Raw genomic sequence first — 24879 nt, 5'->3', positions numbered from 1 at the left:
TAATAGGATACCTCCTATGGTGATTGCAAGGATTAAACAAGGTGGTGACACATTCACATTTCCAGCACATGGTGTCCAATAACTCTTAGCTGCTGAGGACACGGGGAGTAGCAGAAGCAGTTAATAGTGATGATTATATTCTTGTCAGACCCTGTGTGAGGATTTATGTCCCAGTTTTTGGTTCACAACATATGTTTGTTGCTGCATTCTTCCACATCTGAGGACAAAGGTCAGATTCCATATAAAATGCGTTCCTGTATTGATAGAGTGCCTGCCATGCGTTAGACACACATCCCTGCTCTCCAGGAGCTCATGATCCAGCAGGAGATGAAGGGACACAAGCAAATAGTTACAACAAAATCAGATCCATGCCACCCGGGCAGTGCACCAGCAGCCAGCATGGTGGGCTTTCCGAAAGGAGGGAGGTGCAGGTTGGAAGCCTGACATTTAGTCTGTGTGAACACGTGGTCAGTGTAGAGGCATGGCAACTCATTCATTCAATTTAGAATAGTGAACTCGGGGTATCAGGTAGGCACCTGCAATAAGTAAAGGAAAAGCCATTTATATTTACTGTGCTGACTATACCAAGGAAACAGGCATATCCATTTGAGAAAGATTTAAACAACAAGGGTTCAAATGTAAAAGGTTTGAATCTGGTGAGTGACCCATGTCCAAGGCCTCACAAGTTAGTGAAGAGGCCAGGCGCGGTGGCTCACACCTGTAATCCCAGCACTTCAGGAGGCCGAGGCAGGCGGATCGCTTGAGGTCAGGAGTTCGTGACCAGCCTGGCCAAAATGGTGAAACCTATCTCTACTAAAATGCAAAAAATTAGCCAGGTGTGGTAGCAGGCACTTGTAATCCCAGCTACTCAGGAGGCTAAGGCTGGAGAATTGCTTGAACCCAAGAGGCGAAGGTTGCAGTGAGCCGAAATCGCGCCACTGCACTCCAGCCCGGGTGACGTAGTGAGACCCTGTCTTGAAAAAAACAAAAAGTTAGTGAAGAGTTCCCTACAGCTTCCACTGGAGCTTTTACTTTTGAGGAGCAGGGGAGAGGTTGAAGTCTGGCATTTCTTCCTCCTATACCGCCTTTCCACAAACCCTGGCCAAGTCACAGGATAAAGATTGCATGTTTCTTCCTCCCAGGCAGGCCAGTCCCTCTGGATGGATGTGACAGGGCTGCTGGCCAGCCACCTTGGGCTGTGGTTCCATGAAGACAGGTGACCAGTGTGTGGGGCGGCAGTGCATGCCATCCACAGAGAACCTGGAATGCTATTAATATAAGAAAGCAAGTCATGGTTTAACAAAGCAGGGCCCAATCTCCTATACTTGGGGTGAGGCGTAAAGTTAAACCTCAGCAGATACAGTGGAATGCTCGCCCCCTTTAAAAATCTGGTTTTTGAAGAACGTGTAATGGCATGTGAAGACCAACTATGAGATAATGTTGTACGAAAAAGCAACTTATGAGACTGCATATAAAGTATGATTATGATTTTAGACTCAAAGTATTCTAGTTTTTAAATTCATATTTAAATATTCATATAGGAAATGGAAGTATCTGGGTGTATATACAAATATAAAAAGAAAATGCACCAAAATGTTAGCAATAGCCATATCCCAACAGTGGAGTTTCGTAGCTGAATTTTATTTTCTCCTTTATTCTTTGTATTTTCAAAATTTTCTTCATCTGCCCCTGTTATAATTAGGGAGCTAAAGGAATCTCGTGGCTCTTTTAGTTAGCCAAAATTAGCCCTAAAGAAGCTACCTGCATTTTGGCCAGTTGATTTGTCATCTTGGCCCAGATAGACATCTTAGCAGAATTGCTAATATTTCTTTCTAAATGCTGAAGGCTATGATTGGGCACTATTTATTTCTATACAGTCTATGAAGACTCATTTCTGGCTGGTACTTGAGAGAACTAACTATAGGTAGAGCTAAAGAGATGTCAATGAAGTCTGTGACTTTGCCTAGAATATTCTCGAAGTTATTTTTGCCTTAGGACGTGGGTGAAGCAACTTGTAGACCAGGCTTACCCCAGGTCTTAAAAAAACAAGTACCAGCAAAATATAGCCTAAAAAGAAATGTCGCTTCTTTCTGGAGACCCCACTGAGAACCCAGATTGAAAAAAAACGTCTTGTGTCTTCAGGCCCTCTGTGGCATTATCTGCACTTGTCTAGCTTTTGTTCTTCAGGTCTGCCTGTGGGAGAGAAGACAGAAGGAAGGAATTGGCTCTGGCCATCCATATTCCCCCTTTTCTTAACCTTAAGGTGCAAGTTCACTTCTCTTAGGGACCTACCAGGCAACTTCCTTTTTGTGTTTAGCCAACAAACATTTCTTGAGCACCTGACCTATTCAAAGCCCTAGAGATGCAAAGGCTAGTGAGACCAGAGCCCTCAAGGAGCTCAGTCAGCTGGGGGAATCAGCCCTACAAAGAGAAAATCATAATAAATATCACGCAGTAAGTAGGGCTGTGCCTAAGGTATTGTGGGACCACAGAGGAGGGGCACCTAACTTAGCCAGGATTGGGGGCACAGGAAAGGGTATTCAAATAAGGCTTCTGGAGATGTGATGCCCAAGGTGAGTTTTCAAGGATAAGCAGTAACTCACCAGGCAAAGGTGGGAGATGGCAAACGCGTGTATTGCCAAGAACAAAAGCTATTTTATAATAGATGAAATGCTTGGCCATTCGGAATAGCATTTGGGGGTGATTGCTGGAATGAAGATGTTTTCTGAGATGAAGGGCAGCCCCTTGGTGGTGACTGCCTGTCTGAGCTCTAGCTTGTGGGTTATGGAGCCCTGCAGTCTGGCCTCTGGGTAACATGCCGCTGTTTAGCACAGCATCAACTGTGCATGCATCTCTAAACTGAATCTGTAGTTCCCTGGGTAAAAGATAGCCCCTTCTAATCAGAGAATCCTGAAACTCCCAGGGTAGAAAGGGACCGACAGGTCACCTGGACCACACCCACTTCTCAGTGGCAATAGGTGCTGTAGGTAGGTAGCCCATGATGGAGCTGGCCTATGCAGGTGATCCAGGGACTCTGTTTATGACCTCTATTCACTGATAGACACTTTTCTAGCAGACCTCCTGAGGTACTTTATGACACCCGAGCTTTTCTGCCCTGGGCTCCCACATACAGACACAGCCCTTCCTTTGAACGTGTCTGCATCTGGGCCCTCTTCATGGTGTGGGTGAGCTTCTGATGACTCCTGTCTGGGCCTGCAGCTCTCTGATGCTATGGAATGAATACATTTGTTCATTCCATTCCAGTCATGAAAATGTGGCTGTTGTTTTTCTAATGGTAATGCAAACCAGGCAGGTCAAAATGGTCCACTCAGAAAGAGCAACTCCCAGCCTGGGCCAGGAGGGCCTTTCCTCCCTAGATGGCCTCCTCCTCAGATTCCTTCCTCCTTTGTCATATTTGCCAGAAGAGATGAAGCTTTATGCCTGACATACCTTGTCAGCCATTTGGGCAGCAATGCGTTCAACAAAGTAAGCCCTGGGATAAATATCTAAGTGAACAAATGGACACTGTTTCTACCATGCCTCATTCCATAAAGGATTGAAGACAACCTACATGAATAGGTGTAGTAGTCTGAAAATATATATTTATACACAAATCTGAATTAGAGAAAATACAGACTACAAGGAAGCTCCATATCAAGGGAAAAGTTGTAGCATCAGTATACAGACCACGGAGTTCTGTAAAGGTATGGGAGCTGAGCTCTCTCTAGCTATGAGCTTTTAGCTCTGAGCTTCCTGAAGGTCAAGGCAAAAAGGGAAATGCAGTAATTTTATGCTCTGTATTTCTTTGAAAGAAAAGTATACCCCTTCCTTTCAGAAAACAATATTTTAATACGGCTTAAGTATGAAAGAACTTTCTGTCCTAGGCCCCCATGAGGGGATACTGTGTAATAATGTCTTCACAAACATTTGTACAGTGAATCTCCAAAACACAAGGTGGTGTTCTAGAGGGTGCCTCAATGAAACAGGCACAGAACACCAGCACGTTCATGAAAGCAGTGAAGGTAGGATGGCCCAGTGGCATGAAACACTGGCTAATCTGAAGTCAGATCTGCACTTGGATCCTGGTTCTGCTGTATGAACTTGGCCAAGTTGTCAATTTCGCTGATCCTTAGTTTCTCACACGTAAAATGAGGATGGTCATTCCTCCTCTATGATGTGTTGTGAGGGGTAGACAATCCACAGAAGGCACTTAGCCTCGTCTCTAGGATGTAGTAGACAATATCGTGTGTAGCTGCTGCTGCCACTGCTTTATCATCATTATGAAAGGAAATAAAGTATGGTTCAAGTTCATAGGCAGTTTGACTTCGTGCAGAGATCAAACTTTGCACAGCTACAAGAGCGGATTGACTGCATGTCTATAAGTTTATATCCACATAACAGCATTTTTCACTTGGGCTTGGCAGAAGCTGGACCACTAGAGGGTCAACTCCGCACTTAGAGTAGACGCATTAGGGTTGCAGCTTAAAGGAAGAGCTTGATACTTTAAAGTCTCACTGAGAAGATGTTAGAATTGGCATCCGGTGTGAAAACTGAAAAGCCTAAACAAGATTCTTTGCCAAATGAATGGGCAGCTTCCTGGCACATACAGGTGAGCCATGACAGCACCTGCAGAGAGGGACCAGATTTTGCTGGAAAGCAGTTCCCAGCCGTCTTAGCCAGAGAATGAAGAGACCCTCAGAACCCCAAGGTGAAGCAGAAAGAATAAGATACATCCTCAGCAACATGTTGAAACCCTGTCTCTAAAAAACATACAAACATTAGCCAGGTGTGATGACACATTACCTGTGGTCCCAGCTACTCCAGAGGCTGAGGTGAGAGGATCATGTGAGCCCGGGAGGTCAAGGCTTCTGTGAGCCATGACTGTGCCACTGCACTCCAGCCTGGACAACAGAGCAAGACCCTGTCTCAAAAAAAAAAGCAAGAATAAGACTATTTTAAACTCAAAAGACTTTCTCTTGTTTTTAATGATCAAAATTATCATATTTTATGACTGTAAAAATGATTAATCCTCATTTAAATAAAGTTCAAAACATACAAAATATAAAGAGACACATCATCCAGTCTCAATATGCAGTGATAACTGCTATTCACATTTGATCCATATCGCTATTTTCTATGCATGTATACAGATCCTATCTATGTGTATATGCATACATATATTCTTACATAGTCTTTTAACCCTTTATTTATTTATTTATTTATTTATTTATTTATTTTATTTTTTAGATGGAGTCTCACTCTGTCACCCAGGCTGGAATGCAGTGGTGTGACCTCGGCTCACTGCAACCTCTGCCTCCTGGGCTCAAGCAAGCCTCCTGCCTCAGCCTCCCAAGCAGCTGAGATTACAGGTGTGCACCACCACGCCTGGCTAATCGTTTGTATTTTAGTGGAGACAGGGTTTCACCATGTTGCCCAGAGTGGTCTTGAACTCCTGAGCTCAGGCAATCGACCCACCTCCAGTTTTCATTTTAAATGGCTACCTAGTATTCTACTTAATCAGTCCTCTAATAATGAAAATTTAAACACTTTAATGAATATTTTTGCACATATATCAGTGAACCCCTGTGCCTAAGAGATTTTCAAACTAAGAAACAGAAAAGTCTTAGTGATGTACCAGTTAAAATAAATTAATTACCTTGGTGGCCAGAGCTTTTTCTAGGGGACAGATTGCCCACCATTTATGACACAGTTTTTCTCATACTAGGCTGATGAATATGCTGGGTATAGCCTCGGGGACAAAGATGCAGGAAGATGGTGAGGAAGATCTCTTTGTCTGTCCATGAGCCTTCTCTGGATGTAATGAGAGACTTGATGGACCCTTTCGCTCCCCCATGTCATTCAGTGAGCACTTCCTGGACATTGTCTATAGGCTAGGCATGGGCCTGGCACCAGGGACACAGCCCTTAACACATGGAAGGAGCTTGGTAAATATCTGTGGTGATGTTCAATATCCATGACTGCCTTGAAGAAACCACAGTAAATATAAGGCTGACCTGCATATCTTCAGTTTGCACAAGAAAAGCAAGTTTGCATCCCCTGATTGCATTAGGATTTATCTTTATGATACCATCGTTTCTTAAGCTCCTCTAATGTAGCAGTTCTTAATTTGCAGATCAAAATCCCTGGCCAGGCACAGTGGCTCATGCCTGTAATCCCAGCACTTTGGGAGGCCCAGGCAGGTGGATCACTTGAGGCCAGGAGTCCGAGACCAGCCTGGCCAACACAGTGAAACCCCATCTCTACAAAAAAAAAATACAAAAATCATCCAGGCGTGCACACCTGTAATCCCAGCTACTTGGGAGGCTGAGGCAGGAGAATCACTTGAACCCCAGAGGCGAGATTGCAGTGAGCTGAGATCACACCACTACACTCCAGCCTGGGTGAGAGAGTGAGACCGTATCTCAAAAAAAAAAAAAAAAAGAAAAAGAAAAAAAATCCCCGGGAAAGAAGAGAAGGGAAGGGAAGAGGAGAATTCCTGTGCTTCTGAGGAGGTTTTTCCCCATTGGACTGGGACTCCCTGCCCTTCTTCCCAAATAGCCACTACTAAGGATAGGAGTTGCGTCATATCTTTTACATCACCCACCCTCCGAAGTATCTGGGATTACAGGCGTGCACGCCTGGCTAAGATGAAGAATTCCTGTGTTGATGGTCTCTGTCGAGTCACAAAGTACACCCTGGCCTGGAGGCTGTCTCTCAGAGAGGCTGGGCACGAGACCCAGACAAATGGGCCAGTAGGTGACCTCACCACAGCCAAGATGGGTCAGTCACTTGGAAGCTCAGTTGGCTCATGTTTTTTAAACTTTTTTTAAACAGATTAGAGAATTTTTTTATTTTATCTAATGTATAGTTCTAAGGTGTAATGGTCAAGAAGAGCACGGCCTCTCAGAACAACTGGATTCAAAGCCCAGTTTGGTTGGGTGCTGACTTCATGAGCAAGTTATTTAACCTTTCTGAGCGTAATTATCTCATGTGCAAAATGGAAGTAATAGACCTACGGCATACAGATGTGGTTAGGATTGAATTAAAGAGTCCATGTTGAAGCACTTGGCGTGGTGCATGGCACACAGTAAATAATACATGCTAGCCGGTATTGCCATTTAGTTAAATAATATTATTAGCCATTATCAGAACAATCCAGTTAGGTGGGTACTGCGTGTGGTATTATCCCCATTTTAAGATGAGAAAACCAAGGCTCAGAGTATGCTGTTTTCAGTAATCAACCCTCACACCTGCACCCCGCATGCACACACACACATACACGTGCACACATGCACACACATGCAGCCCTCTTTCACTGGTGGTCTCTGTAAGGTAGAAAATACTGCAGATCAATTGCCATAATAAATGTGTCTCAAAAGAATTATGCTAGAAGACCAAGGCAAGTATCTTCCAATGAGCTTATATGAGGCAGGAGGAGCCAAGGTCAGAGACAGGCCAGGTTACAGCATTAGAGAGATGTGAGGTAATAAAGGTAAAGCTAAGTGAGTTTGAATTGATGCCCAAGGGAGGTAGTAAGTGGAGACGAGAGCATGATTTTGCTGACTTCACTGCAGCACTGTGGTTTGAGCCAGCAGACGGGATGGGACACCTTAGTGCTCGCTGTGATCAGCCAGCTTCCCCACAGCCAGGACAGCCAGGCATGGGGACGGGGTGGCTCCAGGATTGGCCTCCTGGCTAAGCTGCATTCATCACAGCTCCTGGGCTCATGGGTCATCTTCCTATGGTCTGAATGAGGGTCCAGCCAGCCTTCTGCAGCATCACATGGTGTTCCAGTTATCTATTGCTGTGTAATAAACCACCCCAGAATATAAAACAACATCCATTTATTATGCTCACAATTCTGTAAGTCAGGGATCTGGACTGGGTGTGGCACTCCTGCTCAACAATATCTGGGGCCTCAGCCAGGGTGCCTGCAATGGCTGGAGATGCTGGGGGAGTCCGACTGGAGCCAGCTGTCTGGGCCTTGAGTCTTCTCTATGTGATGTCTGCTGGAGCTCCAATGTCTTTGAGACCCCTTCACTCCCAAATCTGGAGCCTGGGCTGGCCTGGCTGAAACCGTTGTTCCTGTCCAGGCAGCCTCTCCTTGTGGCTAGCTCAGGCATCCTCATAGCATGATGATCTCAGGATGGTGAGACCTATTTTTTTTTCTATTTTTTTAAGATGGAGTTTCGGCCAGGCGCAGTGGCTCATGCCTGTAATCCCAGCACTTTGGGAGGCTGAGGCGGGTGGATCACCTGAGGGCAGGAGTTCGAGACCAGCCTGGCCAACATGGTGAAATCTTGTCTCTACTAAAAATACAAAAAATAGCCGGGTGTGGTGGCGGGTGCCTGTAATCCCAGCTACTTGGAAGGCTGAGGCAGGAGAATCCCTTGAACCCAGGAGGCAGAGGTTGCAGTAAGCCAAGATCGCGCCATTGCACTCCAGCCTAGGCAGCAAGGGCGAGACTCTGTCTCAAAAAAAAAAAAAAAAAAAAAATGGAGTCTCGCTCTGTCACCCAGGCTGGAGTGCAGTGGTGCAACCTCAGTTCACTGCAACCTCTGCCTTCCAGGTTCAAGCAATTCTTCTGCCTCAGCCTCCCGAGTAGCTGGGATTATAGGTGCCTGCCACCAAGCCTGGCTAATTTTTTCTCTTGTATTTTTGGAAGAGATGGGGTTTCACCATTTTGGCCAGGCTGGTCTTGAACTCCTGACCTCAAGTGATCCACCCACCTCAGCCTCCGTATTAGTCTGTTCTAGTACTGCTAATAAAGACATACCCAAGACTGGGTAATTTATAAAGAAAAGAGGTTTAATGGACTCACAGTTCCACATGGCTGGGGAGGCCTATGGTGGAAGGCAAAGGAGAAGCAAAGGTACATCTTATGTGCCGGTAGGGAAGAGAGCGTGTACAGGGGAACTCCCATTTATAAAACCATCAGATCTTGTGAGACTTATCCAATGTCACAAGAACAACATGGGAAAGACCCTCCCCCATGATTCAGTTACCTCCCACCAGGTCCCTCTCACAACATGTGGGAATTATGGGAGCTATAATTCAAGATGAGATTTGGGTGGGGACACAGCTAAACAATATCAGCCTCCCAAAGTGCTGGAATTACAGGCGTGAGTCACCGTGTCCAGCCAGGATGGTGAGACTTTTTACATGACTAATTCCTCCAGAGTAACGTTCCTAGAGGCCCAGGAGGAAGCTGCAAGACTCCTCATGATTCAGCCTCACAAGTTCAGCATGTTGCTTCTGCTACATCCTATGGGTCAAGCAAGTCAGTAAAACCAGTCCAGATTCAAAGAGCAGATTCAGCTTCTCAACAGGGAAACACCATGGTGTGCACAGGAGGGGAGAGTTGATGGCAGTCATCTTAGAGACAAGCAGGGTAGACACAGGGGTTGGGCCAAGAGCAGGGGATTTTGAGCACAGATATTGGCTCATGTCAAGTTTTGTAACTTTCTATCTCTGTGATGTCTGGAAAGTTATTTCACCCCTCTGAGCCTGCATTGCCTCATCTATAAAATGAGGATAATACGCTACTGCACGTGATTATGGGAAGACTTAAATGAAACAAAGATAAGGCTTGGCACATCCCTCACACCTATTAAGTTCTCCCTTAATGGTAACTAGACTGAGTATTAACTAGAAATATTATGATTACTCCAGCTCGTCCTTTGGATATTCATTCATTTAGCAAGCAAGCAAGCATTCCTTCAGTGCCTGCAATGTGCCAGGCCCACTACCAGGCACTGGCCTCCCCACAGTTGCAGGGATAATATGTTGAAGGCAGAGACAGTTGGGCTTTCAGATTTTCTGGGTGTCACCATGGGCTCTTCAGAGCCAGCCAGCATCATTGAGGTTTGCAAGATGGGCTTCTCACCTAGGCCTTCTGATTTTACAATATAATTTTCAGCCTCATCCCAGTAGAGTCTCCTCGTACATGATAGCAACTCTCCCATTTCAGATAGTAGGAATGTTGATAGGAGCGGCAGGAGAAATGAACCTACAAAAAGATGGGGGTTCTTTCCCCATTCACACATGTGTCCTCAGGTCCCATGGGATGAGCATCTGTTTCCCCAAAAGGGCACTGGTGTGTCGGGATGGGCAACAGAGTGCCTGAAAGGTGCGTCTCAGTGCCGATGGACCCTCCTGGCACCCAGCATCAGTACCACAAACAGTAAGGCTGCAGACAAAAGAGGAAAGGTAACAGTGTCCAATCCTGTGCTATACATAATCACAAAAGAAACTCTGCAAAGCATTCTCAAATAAAACCAAAGCAAGATGTCAAGGAAAATGCAAGCGGAACCAGGAGAAGCCATTAGGTAGAAAAACTTAATCCAAAAGTCTGGTCTCTGTGTCTTATTTGAGCAGTTTCCTAATGCCAGGAACTAATTAAAAATGAAAGGGCAGGACTTCTAACATTCTCTCCCAAAACCTTTAGGCTTCCCATAGTCATGTGAAAAACCTCACTTGCTCAAATGAAGGTCTTCTTACTTTAATTTGAAGATACTGGAGCTTTAAGTAGATCTCACTTGCACTAACTTATTTTTAGGTTAATGATAAAGGAATTCACACTCATTAAGTTCCACTGTTACAGCAGATAGAGATCACATGTTACAGAATCACTGAATCTCACACCTTCATCTTAGTCTAGTTTCCCACCCAGAACACGAATATCTGGTACATGTCCCCAACAGATGGAAATCAGCCATCTTCCACAGTAGCATGAACAAGAGCAAGAGCCTGCATCTTCATTCGGAGACTACAGAAGTCGGAAGCCCTGCCTGCCTTTCAGAGGGGACCCACGCAAACACTAAGAGGCAAAGCTGACGGTGACGTGAGTGCCAAGTGTAGGCAGTGGAAAGAGCTCAGCCCTCTTTGTGCAGTGATGGTCAGAGCTGTCTCTCAGGCCTCCTCCACTATCATTTGCTGGTGCGTTACTAATTTACTAGGCTGACTCATCTCTGGAGGCAAACACAGGCTCAGTGTTCATTGCAAGGAAGTGCTCAGCTTGCTGTGCAAGGTGCAGTATCTCCAGCAGGCAGATGTCTGTCTTGTAGGGTCAGTATTTCCTGACAACTCACTTAAAGGAGACAGATACATCCTCTCCCAAACCAACTCTCAAGCTCAGAGGCATTTTCCCCACTTGGTTCTGAGACCATCACAGTAGATCTGGCATGGATCTGACATCTGGTTGGTCTAGAACCCTTGGGCCTCCTCCCCATGGCCTCAGAAGGCGCCATCCTGCATCTTCCTTTCCATCACCATCAAATGGGAGCAATCACAAACACATCTCCCCGGCGGCAGTGTGGGAATCGGGCTCCCAGAGCGCTCGATGAGGGTGGAGATGGGCAGGAACAGAGAGGGTCCGCTTAGTTGCAGTATCAGCGTCAGCAGAATGATATTTCTGTGATTTTTGAGAAACCATGAGCAGACATTCTAGGGACATTCATCAGAGTGAAAACTTGGATGGCCGGGCACGGTGGTTCACGCCTATGATCCCAGCACTTTGGGAGGCCGAGGTGGGCAGATCACCTGAGGTGGGGAGTTCGAGATCAGCCTGACCAACATGGAGAAACCCCATCTCTACTAAAAATACAAAATTAGCCAGGCGTGGTGGCGCATGCCTGTAATCTCAGCTACCTGGGAGGCTGAGGCAGGAGAATTGCTTGAAACCAGGAGGCAGAGGTTGCGGTGAGCCGAGATCATGCCATTGCACTCCAGCCTGGGCAAAAAGAGCAAAACTCCGTCTCAAAAAAAAAGAAATAAGAAAACTTCGGGTAGACCGTGTCTGCTCTCAGCTGCCGCAGCGACCTTCAGAACGCTCTCTGTGACCAGTATGCATCTGCCCTTCTGACGCTCTGTGACCTCAGGGTGTGGTGGACACTCTGCCTCTTTTGGGTCAGACAATGTGATGGTTTCTCGGTGAGAGAAGACCAGGCAGAGCTGTGCTTGGAAGAAAAGGCAGAAATCAAAGATACAGATTTGGAGAAGAGAAGAAAGCTAGAAATCGTCTTGAGAAAAGGACTGATTGAAGGTCGGAGGAAAAGAACTTTTCTCCCAGGCGCTGCTTGGCACGGCATCTGGCCTGACAGAATCTCCTGTTTCTTGCTGATTTGATCATAAAATATAGAGTGGACCCACAGGGAGAGCAAAAGCCTGAAGAAATCGCTGGGGAATTGGCTCTGTTGGAGCACTGTTTGCGTGCTCACTGCTGCGACTGTGAGCCGCCACACCAGCATGACTAATGCCTCTCCTCTAGGCCTAAATTAGATTTTGATTGTGTTTCATAGATGTTCACTGAATCACAGAAGTTTGAGGTAAAAAGACCCAAACTTCTCAGGAACACCTCCTGTGGTGTGTGCGGGATCATCCTCACAGGCAAGGCTGAAGCGCTCCCAGGACTCAGCAGAAATACCAGTAGTAACTCCTTCCCTTCCAAGGCCTCGGGGGCAAACCAGCTGCCCACAGGGAGAGCTCTAAATGGCGTGGGCTCCTGGGGCCAGTGGGCTGTGGAACCTGCTCCTCCTGGGGCTAACTGGGGATCTGTAAGCAAGTGTGCCCTATCAGTGTGTAAACCAAAAAGTATCCGAGACAAGTCTCAGTCCATTTATTTTGCCAAGGTTAAAGACGCACCCGTGGACCAGGCACAGTGGCTCACGCCTGTAATTCCAGCACTTTGGGAGGCCGAGGCGGGTGGATCACGAGGTCAGGAATTTGAGACCAGCCTGGCCAACATAGTGAAACCCCGACTCTACTAAAAATACAAAAATTAGCTGGGCGTGGTGGCATGTGTCTGTAGTCCCAGCTACTCGGGAGGCTGAGGCAAGAGAATCGCTTGAACCCAGGAAGTGGAGGTTGCAGTGAGCTGAGATTGTGTCACTGCCCTCCAGCCTGGGTGACAGAGCGAGACTCTGTCTAAAAAAAAAAAAAAAATGCACCTGTGACACAGCCTTGGGAGGTCCTGACAACATGTGCCCAAGGTGGTCAAGGCACAGCTTGGCTTTATACATTTTAAGGAGGCATGAGATATCAATCAGTATGTGTAAGAAGTGCATTGGTTTGGTCCAGAAAGGCAGGACAACTAGAAGTGGGAAGGGGGCTTCCAGGTCGTAGGTAGATAAGAGACAAACAGTTGAATTATTTTGAGTTTCTGATTAGTCTTTCACTGAATACACAATTTACATGAATAGTCACTTATGCCTTAGTCTGGCTTAGGGAAACAACAGGACAAAGAAAGCAATCGGATATGCGTTTATCTCACACATGAGCAGAGGGATGACTTTGAGTTCTGTCTTTTGTCCACAGGAAATTTCTTTGTGGGCAAATTGTGAGGGCGGTATGTAGCTTTTTTATCTTTGTAGCTATCTTACTTAGGAATAGAATGCAAGGCAGGTTTGCCCAATGCGGTTCCCAGTTGACTTTTTCCTTTATCTTAGTGATTTGGGGTCCCAAGATTTTTCTTTTCACAAGTGACTAATGCCTGCTGTAAACCCTAAGTTGGACCCGGAGTGTCCTGTTCTTCGTAGATTTCCACTGAATCGCTGCTGCCTCTGGTGAAGTAGTTCAAGTTCCTCCCTAGTTCACCTCCCTCAGGGTTCCTCAGCCATTCCACCCATTCTAATTTGCAGTGTGCCAGTAGCAAATGCTTTCTCAATTTTTCTTGCAGAATTTAGCCTACGAAATCATCCTAACCCTGGGACAGGCATTCGAAGTCGCTTACCAGCTAGCACTACAAGCAAGAAAAGGGGGACACTCCTCCACACTTCCGGAAAGCTTTGAAAACAAACCCTCCAAACCCATCCCCAAGCCCCGCGTTAGCATTCGCAAGTCCGTGGTAAGTAAAAAAGATACAGATGTTCTCAAAAACCTTGAACAGGAGGGAAAGGGGCTGCTAACCAGGCCCTTGTGTGGTGTGGGTGCCATTAGAATCCAGGGCCTCTTCTTCATCCTTTACCTTGGCCGCCTCCTGGCATGTGTCCATCATCACCTCAGACCTGGTTCCCACCAAGTCTTGGGGACCGTCTCTCTCAACCTGGAGCCTCCAGAGAAATCTACTTTCTCAGTCACCTGCAGAAACCCTGTGAAGGGTGTCAGCAGCAGGTACTGCCGTTCTTGGTGAATTTTACCTAACTAAAGGTTTGGGAAAGCTTGGGAGCCGTGTTCCCTGGGGCTTCGGCTGCCATCTCATCAGAGGGCAAAGTCTCCTGCAAGCCCCTGGCCTCCAGAGAGGTTTGCAGAGGTACACAATGATGATGTCCTCGGTCCCCAGCTAGAGGAAGCTGGATGCACAGGCTGCCCTGCTATATGCAAGGCCTGCGCCATGGCCCGGGTGCTTTGTCTCCCGCAGCTGAGGCTTCGTGCAGCATGGTGACTGTTCAGAAGGTGCAGCCCCTCCTTCTCAGCATCTGCCTTCCTCCAGGAATTTCTTCCTCTTCCCTCCCACAGGCTCTGCAGACATCCTGTCCCAACAGGCTTGCATGACTTCAAAGCGGCCTCCTCTGGTAGTAGCAATATCCAAAAGCTGGAAGTTTCCCAACCAGCCTCCCATCTGGTTTCTGCCCCGGCTGCCGTATTGCATCCTAGAAACTAGAAACCCTGGGACTCCCCCAGAATGCATTGCTCTCACACCCCCGAATCCTACCATCTGGAACTGTCTCTCCTCCTCCTCACCAGCCCCCACCTCCACTGTCATAGGGGAACAGCAGCAGGCATTTTTAACGTTTGCAAGGAGGCACCTCCTTTTGTGACGATGCAGTTCTTGTTTTCAGTCTTCTTTTGGAGGCCTATCCCTGTCACCCTTCTTGGTAATATCAACATCCACAGGGATGACCCCTCCAACATCTGGTCTCAAATTTCCCTGACAGTTTACTTTCGGGACCTTTCCCTCCAGCCCCAGCCATTCGTTCCCGTGCCCATCACTCATTACCCACCATCCCCAGGAGCTGCACCTCCTCTGAAATCTTTCTTCCAACGCCACGCTCTGAGCCCCTGGTCCTCCCACTCAGCACCGACCCAACCCAACACACTGCTTCCCAGTTCTGTATCTCCAGACTCACACGGCCAACTTCTTTCACATTTCCACCTTGATGCTTCACAGACATCTGAAACTTAGCATGGCCAGGACACAATTCCTGATTTTCCCCTCAAAGCTTTTCTCTCACCATCTTCCCCACCCCACAGCCACTCACCATGCAACTCAAGCTCAAAGTGTACAAGTCAGCCGGGATTCCCATCTTCCCCTTACCTCTGTATCCAGCCCATGAGCAAATCCCATCAACGCTACCCCTAAAATATATCTCAGTCCCGTCCACTCTTCTCCACTTCCTCCATCTCTCTTCTAGCTGGGGCCACTGCCACCTTGCCCCAGGCCTATGCAGTACAGCTCCTTGAGACTCCCCTCCCCACACAGCAGAGATCAGTCATGGCACCCTCTGCCCCAAGTACCCAGAATGCAATTCCCCTACCACAGTCCTCTTTGATGCTCAGGTCTTCCCATTCCTTGATTATATAATGCTCACTCCTACCTGAGGCCTTTATGCCACCTGCTCCCCACACCTGGAATATCCTCCCCCAGTTTCTGCATGGCTGACTTCATCTTGTCATTCAGGTCTCGGCTACTTGAAGAGGCGGATGTCCTGACCACCCAATCTGACGTAGACACCCAGTCACCTTCAAGCATGTCATCTGCTTTTAATTCTCTGTAGCATTTATTACTTGAGGGTTTTTTACTGATGGCTTGTTTATTGTCTATCTTCCTCCACAAAAACGTAAGTTTCTGCACACAGGGACCCCACCTGTCTTGTCACCACCAGGACCAGGCCCATAGCAGGTACTCAGTGAGTATCTGTGGATGAATAAATGAGGGCTTGTGGGTGGATTTCATAAGCATATCTTTGAGATTGATTAGGCTGTTAAGTGTCCAGGAACTTGCAGAATGTTTTAGAGATTATCTCTCAGACTATTGTATTCATTCTTATGTGGGCTAAATAAATCTGTTCACAGCAGGTGCCTCTATCTGACCTTACCCTGGTCCCCACAGGCTTCTTCCAGAAGAGCACAAAGGGTTAGGTGCCATAAGAGCTCGTAGAATATTCATCCAGATGCCTTCAAGGGAAACAGGAAAATATACAGTGAATAATACTGATGTTATATGTGCTTCAAGATCAGTCCCCCTCCATGGGCATTAGTATTCTAGTTCCCTCAGCCCCGGGCATTTCTTGGTAAGAAATATTCAGTGATCCCTAAGAACACATGAGGTCCTCCCCACAACCTTATGGAGATACAGTCAAGGCACGGTAAAAGGCAGCTGCAAAGCTCATGGTGTCAGAGAAATGGGAGAGGCCTTCCCACAACCCCAGGTTCTGAGCAGAGCAGGGCAGGCAGACCTGGAAACACCAAAGGAAGAGGCAGTCATGGTGTAGATCTCAGCCTGGGGCCGTTCCTGAGAGCGGACAGCCCAGCCCCGCCCCCGGAGTGGCCCGTTGTATTTGTATGCACAGGGAAGAAAGCATTTTAGGATTTGTCTCAAGGCTCAGCCTGACTGGGCCCCCCTCACCTCCTCACCCTTAGTTGTCTGCCCTCCTGTTCCCTACCCTGCAAACTGACCCCAACCCCTCAACGACCATTTTCCCTTACCTCTGGGACTGTTTTTTATTGCTATGTGATATTTTGACACATGTATACAATATGTAATGATCATATCAGTAACTGAGATATCCATCTCCTCAAACATTTTTCTTTTGTGTTGAGAAATTACAATTCTTCTAGCTATTTTGAAATATACAATAAATTATTGTTAACTATAGTCACCCTACTGCGCTATCAAATACTAGAACCTACTCCTTCTATTTAACCATGTTTTTGTACCTATTAACTAATCTCTCTTCATCCCTACTCTCCCTTCTTCACTTTCCAACTTCTGGTAACCACCATTCTACTCTATCTCCATGAGATCCACTTTTTATAGCTTCCACATATGAGAACATACAATATTTGTCTTTCTGTGCCTGGCTTATTACACTCAACATAATGACCTTCAGTTCATTCATGTTGCTGCAAATGACAGGATCTCATTCTTTTTATGGCTGAATAGTATTCCACTGTGTATACATACCACATTTTCTTTACCCATTCATCCACTGATGGACACTTAGTTTGAGTCCATGTCTTGACTGCTGTGAATAATTCTGCAATAAACATGGGAGTGCAGATATCTCTTTGATATACTGATTTCTTTTCTTTTGTATATATACCCAGTGGTGGGATTGCTGGAATATATGGTAGCTCTATTTTTAGTTTTTTGAGGACCCTCCATGCTATTCTCCATAGTGGCTTTACTAATTTAGATTCCCACCAACAGTGTAGAAGTGTTTCCCCTTTCTCTGTAGCCTCACTGGCATCCATTAATTTTTGTCTTTTTGATAGTAGCCATTCCAGCGGGGGTGAGATGGTATCACATTGTGATTGTCATTTGCATGTCCCTGATGATTAGTGATGTTGAGCACTTTTACCTATACCTGTTGGCCATTTGTATGTCGTCTTTTTAGAAATGCCTGTTCAGTTCTATTCCCTATTACTTAATCAGATTGGGTTGATTTTGTTCTTTTGTGTGTTTGTTTGCTCTTTGCTATTGAGTTTTTTGAGTCCCTTATTTATTCTGGTTATTAAGCCCTTGTCAGATGGATACTTTGCACATATTTTCTCCCATTCTGTAGGTTGTCTTTTCACTTTGTTGATGCCCTCCTGTGCAGAAGCTTTTTCACTTGGTGTCATTCCATTTGTCTATTTCTGCTTTTGTTGCCTGTGCTTTTGCAATTTTACCCAAAAAATCTTTGCCCAGACCAATGTCCTGTAGTGTTTCCCCAATGTTTTCTTCCAGTTCTTTCATCATCTCAGGTCTTCCCTCTAAGTCTTTAATCCATTTTGAGTTGATTTCTGTATATGGTGGAAGATGAGGCTGTTTTATTCTGTGCATAGATTATTCTGGGACTTCTGCATGAGCTGTTTCATCTGCTTCAATTGCCTCCTCCTCCTGTCTTCAGGCAAAGACTTGCTGGTCCTTCAGCTGTTCATTTAAATATTACCTCATTCTTTTGATACCATTTACTCAACAAGTATTTATTGTGTGCCTATTATTTACGGGGTTGCCAGGAGCTTTTCTGCGTTTTGGAGAAAATGGCAGTGATCAAAATAGACAAAATCCTGCCTCCATGAGCATGCATGGCAGTGGAGGATGAACAAATAAATATGTGATGATGCATAATGGCAATAAATATTGTGAAGAATAAGGTAGAAGAGGACAGCAGAAAAGTTGGGGTGCTTTTTGTAGGAGTAAACAGATAAGGCTTCTAGGAATACAGGTGGCAATGGAAGTGGCATTTGAGCAGAGACCTGGATAGCATTAGAGCATGAGGCATGCAGGTGTCTGGAGAAGGGAACTCGGGCAGGGCAGAGGATGAGCGCAGAGGCCCTGGACATGGGCTTGGTGGGCAGGAAGAGCATGGAAGCTATGTGGCTGGAGCAGAAAAATCAGGTGGGCAGGGGTACTGGAGGTCACGGTGAGGAGTTCGGGTTTTGTTCTGACTGACTGATGGAAACCACTGGAGAGTGAGAGCCGGGGAGTGGCATGGCCTGATTCACCTCCTCCATGAAGCCCCCCTGGCTCCCAAGGTGTGTGTGCCTACATGGTGCCCTCTCTTCCCCTCGTATCTCACCTCTCAGCACTGAAATCCGCCTGTCTGCTCCCCATCTGTGTGCTCACAAGGGCAAGGGCTGTGCCTCATTCACCGTCACCCTCAGGGTGCCCTGCAGAGAGTCGGTATGCGGTAAATGTGTGTCCAAAGAGTGAGCCCGCGAGCCGCCTAGACCAGCATCGCCGCCCCCGGCCTGGGGCGCGGGGCCTCGCGTGGGTTCGCCAGCGGCGTCCGCGTGCATGCGCGCACCCGCGCGGCGACCGTATAACAGGCATCAGCCTTTCTGTTTTAAAGCAGATCGACCCATCTGAGCAAAAGACTCTGGCCAATCTACCGTGGATTGTGGAGCCGGGCCAAGAAGCCAAGAGGGGCATTAATACCAAGTATGAAACCACGATTTTCTGATACTCGCCGTCCTCCTGTCCTCGCGGTGCCTTGCTCGCCAAGCAGTCCCGGAGCAGGCTTTCCTTCGCGCCTCCGCGTCCACCCAGCCTAGGAGGAAGACTGCTCTGAGCGTGCGGCCTTGTTACGGGCGAAAGGCCACTGGCCATTCCTGGGGAAGTTCTTTCTGCACCAATGACGGAAAACGCAAGACTTTCCGGTCGCAACCCCCGAGAGGCGTGAGTTGAGATGGGTTTTCCCTGATGCTCCCGACTCCCCTCCCCACCACCTCCCAAGGTATTTCTGATGACTCCGCCCCAGTACTTGCTTTGCTTCATTTGGGGATAATACCTTTTCTAAAAAAAAAAAAAAAAAGAACGGGGATCTCTAATACTGCCTAAAAGTATGTTTTCACTGTCAGCAGTCTTAAGGGTGAAATCAGAGCAGCACTACCCCTCCCACCTCCAAAGCATCTGTAAAATCATTCTATCATTGAGTATCATTTATTGCAAAAGGACAAAAACAACTCCCGTGATATGATTGCCAGGAGATTCTGTTTCCCGATTTCTATATTTGTGGATTTTATATGTAATCAACTGTGTCAGAGAAAGAAAACCTTTCAACTGAATGATTGGTTCAAAAGGAAAGAATGATTTAAAACAGAGGAATTTATTATGCACAGCAAAATGTGTCTTGTATTAAATATTTTTATTATAAGAATGTTTCATTAATGCATTGATAAGAAAACTAGGTTAGTTGTGAGGGATGTTTCTGGTTTCATTTCAAATAATTAAATTTCTACTGCTACTACCAAGAGGACTGGCTCAGTGGTGGCAAAATAGTGGTGATGCTCCCTAGAGCAGGAGGCCCGAAAGTGCTGAGGCAGCCATCAGCCTGCCAAGATTGTTTTTTTAATCTTCACAGTGTTTTAAAGAACATGTTAAAAAAAAAAAAATCTAGTGCTCCTGCTGTCAAGATTTCTGTCATGGAAACCTTGTTTGAGAAAGGTGTTAATAAAATTCTATTGCAAAAATTTCTTTTTCTAGAAAAAATAAATACAAAAAAAAGAAGAAATTCCAAAGTAATAAAACTTTTCTTGAGACAAACAAAAAAAAAAGTTTGCTTACTATTTGATTAAATAAAATTTACTTACATTTCTTTAAGGTATTTTAATTTTTTAATGTCTCTGTGGAGTATTTGTATGATACCATAATGTATATTTATGTAGAATCAAATTATATAAACAGTACCAATATCATTATAGAAAAAAATAACATTTTAATGTATATTGTTCTAACAATCATATTGTGAATCATTTTGAAGTTCATTATAGCGATATTGATAAATTGTGGAATTGTCTTAATGTTTTTTTATTAACTGATATTATTTTAAACCTAATGATCAGTTACATTCATCAGTTGGTGAGTTTTGAAGAATAACTACATTTTATTTCAAACTAACAAATGTATATGGTTTTAGTTCAGTGTTGAAGAATTTTAATACAATATTAAATTACTTGAACTGAACAGTTCCTTGTATATATTTTGCCTATTCACTGTTGATATGTATGTAGCAAACTGAGAGTTAAATAACACTAAAATATGGTACCAGGAGGCAATTGTATAGGAGCAAAGTCAGTAGGAGCTTTGCTGAAACAGAAGCATATGTGTAAATAAGCTTGGGCTTCCAGTTATAAATTTTGTAATTTTTGTCATTATTTATATCCTATAAAAAAAAAAAGCACACAAAAATAAAACAGAAGTTGTACAGCAGTGGTGCTTGGCATCGTTCTGTGAGCACCTTCCCCACTCCCATTTAGGAGCAGAACCAAAGGCCCAGACTTCTCAGCATCTACAGCTAAAGGGACTTTTTTAATTGGCAAAATTGTTAAGAAAAGTTGCATAGTTCCAAGTTCAACTAGTCTGAGAAAGATACACAGGCCTCTGAAACTTTAATTTCAGCCCTAAGCCCCCACTGCCTTCTTTTAAATATTAAAGCAGACTGTACGGAGGAATTGTCAAGACAGGCATCTCTAAAAGAGAAAGGATCACCAAACTGGATCACTGTTAGCACAGCATCGATGGTATGTTTGGAAAAACATTATCTACATGGTCATCAGTCCTCTCATTTTTTCCTACACACACAGCAGCCCCATAGACCAGCGCAGGGCAGGAAAAAGGAAGGACTAGGCCCACAGGGAGCAGACGAGAGTCGGCCCATGCATTGACGAAGAGATTTGCAGCTGATTTTCTTCAAGGGGAAATTTGACACATTGATAACTTCAATAACCATGGGCGGGGGGGGGGGGGTCATTGAATGCTAACATTACTCAAAAAAGGACTTGAATTCAATTATTCTATTTAATTATTTCTTATTAAATTGTATTCTATGACAAATTTGAGTGAATGAACCCTATGAAAATTATTCCTAGTTAGTTCATTAATAAGTCATGGAAATGATTTTTCTCAAGACACACAAGATTTTCTCAAGTTGGAATACTTGGGAATATTGCTGGTTCAATGTTTGGATAAGATGGAGCAGAAGACAGGCTTGGATAAAGGAACACGTGACCAAATCCTCAAAAATCAATACAAATTCACACCTGGATTCAAGGTAGCGTCATTCCTAATTATTTCTGAAAAGAAATGAAAATTTGATAAGTGGTCTAGCCTCAAGAGAATTAGAATATAATGGCCGTTTTCAGGAAATCTGTAGGAAGAAGACTTAAAAAAAATAATAAATTTCTAAGTTCTCTTTTTAGATAGGCTAGTCGATCTGAAGGTTCGAAACATTTTTTGAAATAAAGTTGGGTGACTAGCCAACACAGCCAGCGCAGAGCCTACATGCAGCAAGGCCCTACTGAGCCACCCCATGCTCCAGTCCTTTCTCCCCAACAGTCAGCCAGGCAGCCCCACATTTACTGCTGTCCGTGCCTCTAGGCAAATGGACACAAGCATCTGCCTGCCCCACCAACAAAGTCCTGCTTCCCACAGAAACCAGTTCCAAAGCAGGCAGAGACGGTGCTTTGAACTTGCTCAGGCCTTTTGACCGTCACCATGCTGCATATTGTGACTCCGTTAGTAGCTAGGAGCTGGAACTTATTTTTGTGGTTGAAATAACCCTGAGACCTTGGTGCCAACCAGGGGAATGCCACCTCTACTTAACTGTTTCTGTCTTCAGCTCAAGTCAGTCTACTTATTGAGAACTCACTCTGTGCTTAGCATGGCGTCAGTTTCCTTAGAGTTGCTTCTGCAAAGGTGATCATTCTACAGCCAACATATTGCACTCAGTGTGCAACTCATCAAAAATCATAGCTACAAATTATTATTACAACAGTTGTTTTTCTCTCCAAAACCTCAGAGACCTATATTTGGGGGGAAAAAAAAAAGCTGCATGGGCATTTAATTTTCCAAGAGTAGTTAATGACCAGTGATGTGAAGACTTACACATCAGGCTGAAATAAGAGATCCTTCATTTGTCATCTCCAATGGGGTCACCCGGCGGAAGGTGGCGACTGCAGCCACGGAGGTTTAATCAGGGCTCCTAACTTGGTTCAGACCGTGGAGGAGTGCAGGTATCAGAGTACAGACGAGCTAATGGACATGTTCCAAGCCCCGCTATTTAGGACATCTTGAAGTTCTGTCTCATCACCACAGTAAGAGCAAGAGATGGAGTCAGATTTTACAACCAAAGTCAGCTCACGATGTGGTAATAAAAACCATTCAAAGCAATTCATATTCAATACCCAATTTAATTGTCCTCTGGATGTCGCAGTGCCTCAATCAAGCATCCCAACAGCTGCTCCCCAGGGAGCCTGCCTGCCTGCAGCCCTCCCTCTCAAGTGGCAGTAAGACACGTGGGAAGTCAAGAGGCCCCCAAGTAAGAGGCAGCATCAGCTGTTTTCTGACATTTGAGAGGCGGATTTCTCTCTGATTCTCAAAAGTGCATGCTCAGTTTTCTGAGAGGAAAAAAAACAATGCCAGTGTGCTGTGTTGAGTCAGGGGAGACTGAGAAAGACGAAAGGTGCAAGTGGATTCTGGAATCCCATTTTAGCAGGCCGTTTCTGGGGTGTGGCTTTGAGCAGGTTGCAAACTCACATGCCTTCCAAGCCATATAGGTGACATGAGTGAGTGGGGTGGGAACTGTGACTCATCTCAGGGGCAACCGCTGCCGAGTTGCAGATGGTTGTTGCCAGGCAGAAAGGTCCACAGATTTTCTAATAAATCTGGATTTTTATGCAAAATCATTGGGTTTTGAAGTGTTGGCAGCAAACTCTGTTTTAAAAAATAAGTGTGAGCCACACAGAACTCATCTGTGGGCTGGGTGTGGTCTATGCATCACTTGTTTGTGAACTCGTTTAGTAGCTTTATGACTTTCTGAGATTCCACGAAGCTTCAGCAACCTCACAGCTAGATACCCAGTTACTCATCAGGAAAACAGAGTGTTTGTGGCTGGGGTGAGTGGGTAGAGGAGGCAGAGATTCAGGGGTCGGTGACATTTGTTGAATTGCTGTTATTCACCAGGTTTGTTTTGGGGAGTATCAGTTAGGAATTGAACTAAAGGACTAGCAGCAAAGACCAGCAATAACAATCTCTTAAACGAGGTAGGGGTTGAATTTTCCCTCATGTAACATGAACTTCAGAGATAGGCAGTACAGAGCTGGAATTGTAGCTTTATAATATCATTGAAATCTCAAGATCCTTCTGTATTTCTACTCTGCCATCCTTTGGAAGTGGCTTTTAGCCTCAAGAATGCCTCATTGTCACAAAATGGCTGCTGGAGCATCCTCCAGCACACACATATTCCAGGCATTAGAAAAGATGGTAAGGACCATAGGATGGAAGCATTGTCTAGCTGAATAAGGCAAACTTTTAAGAGCTTTCCTGGAAGCTCCACCCCACAACTTCTGCGTACAGCTCATTGGCTACCCCTACATAGGAGGGTGGAAAATGTGACTGTAATCGTTAGTTTTAGCTGAGCACACTGCAGCCCCCAACAATGTAGGGGTTGTTAGTGAGGAAAAGGAGGAGATTGGATATTGTAGTGGTCACTGGCAGTGTCTACTACAGTGGGAATCATCACAGTAATAGCTAAAAGGCAAACACAAGCACACACAGGTGAGACATTTGAACAGAGAAAGCAGTGCCTGTAAGAGGGATTGATGATAATCCTGACGGAATTGCTCTATAAATTAGCCACCAAACCTGAGCAGGAAAGATCCCCACAGCTGTGTTAATATGCACACCAAACATCTCTGCTGCCCAGCAAGCTCCTGAGAATGTTATGGGCACAGCAGGCACAAAGGGGCATGCTGCATCAGCAGACATCGCAGCACCATGGGTGATGCTAAAGGAGGAGACTGGCAATGACTTGGTTGGGCATCAGGGGTGAGAGTAGAGGGCGCTGGCTCTCAACCTCCGCTGCACACTGGAATCACCCAGGGAAATTTAAAGGCTCCCTAGGAAGTGAATCCTTGAGGAGATGAACCCATTTGCTGAAGTCACACAGCTGGAAAGTTAGTGTAGTTAGGGTTGAACTTAGATCCACTTGACAGCCAAAGCCACACATATACCACCACACTCCCAACCTACTGGCCCCAGCAACAAGCCCAGGTCTTTTCTCCCCTCGTTCCCAGTCCTCCTTACCACTTGATGGGCGTATGCATTGCCCAAAGAGAATCAAGTTTGGGATAGTTCAGAAGAAAGCAGGTGACAGCTTTCCCGCTAAGCAGTGTCTGTTTCCTAAAAGCCAATGGCCATAAGGAAAAGGAGGTGGTAGAGGAGGGTGCCTGGAGCAA

The 24879-nt window shown here is 45.6% G+C and overlaps 1 protein-coding gene across 49 annotated transcripts in view; it reads left to right on the top strand.

Annotated features, from left to right (window-relative positions):
- Positions 1–24879, top strand: part of ANKS1B (ankyrin repeat and sterile alpha motif domain containing 1B) — a 1261968-nt gene that overhangs the window by 1230774 nt on the left and 6315 nt on the right. For 17 of the 49 annotated variants that reach the window (XM_025401057.1, XM_025401055.1, XM_025401053.1 and 14 more), the window contains 2 exons: positions 13676–13843; positions 18996–19440. In XM_025401057.1, the coding sequence (XP_025256842.1) occupies positions 13676–13843; positions 18996–19106 (279 nt within the window). In that variant the 3' untranslated portion in view covers positions 19107–19440. Of the gene's footprint in view, positions 1–13675; positions 13844–18979; positions 20855–24879 lie in introns of those variants that run through there. The other 32 variants (XM_025401056.1, XM_025401054.1, XM_025401066.1 and 29 more) reach the window with 6 other exon arrangements.

This window comes from Theropithecus gelada, chromosome 11, assembly GCF_003255815.1.
Source record: "Theropithecus gelada isolate Dixy chromosome 11, Tgel_1.0, whole genome shotgun sequence".
NCBI classification, from domain to species: Eukaryota; Metazoa; Chordata; class Mammalia; order Primates; family Cercopithecidae; genus Theropithecus; species Theropithecus gelada.
The sequence above is the reverse complement of the archived record's forward strand: the minus strand, read 5'-3'. Positions and strand labels throughout refer to the sequence as shown.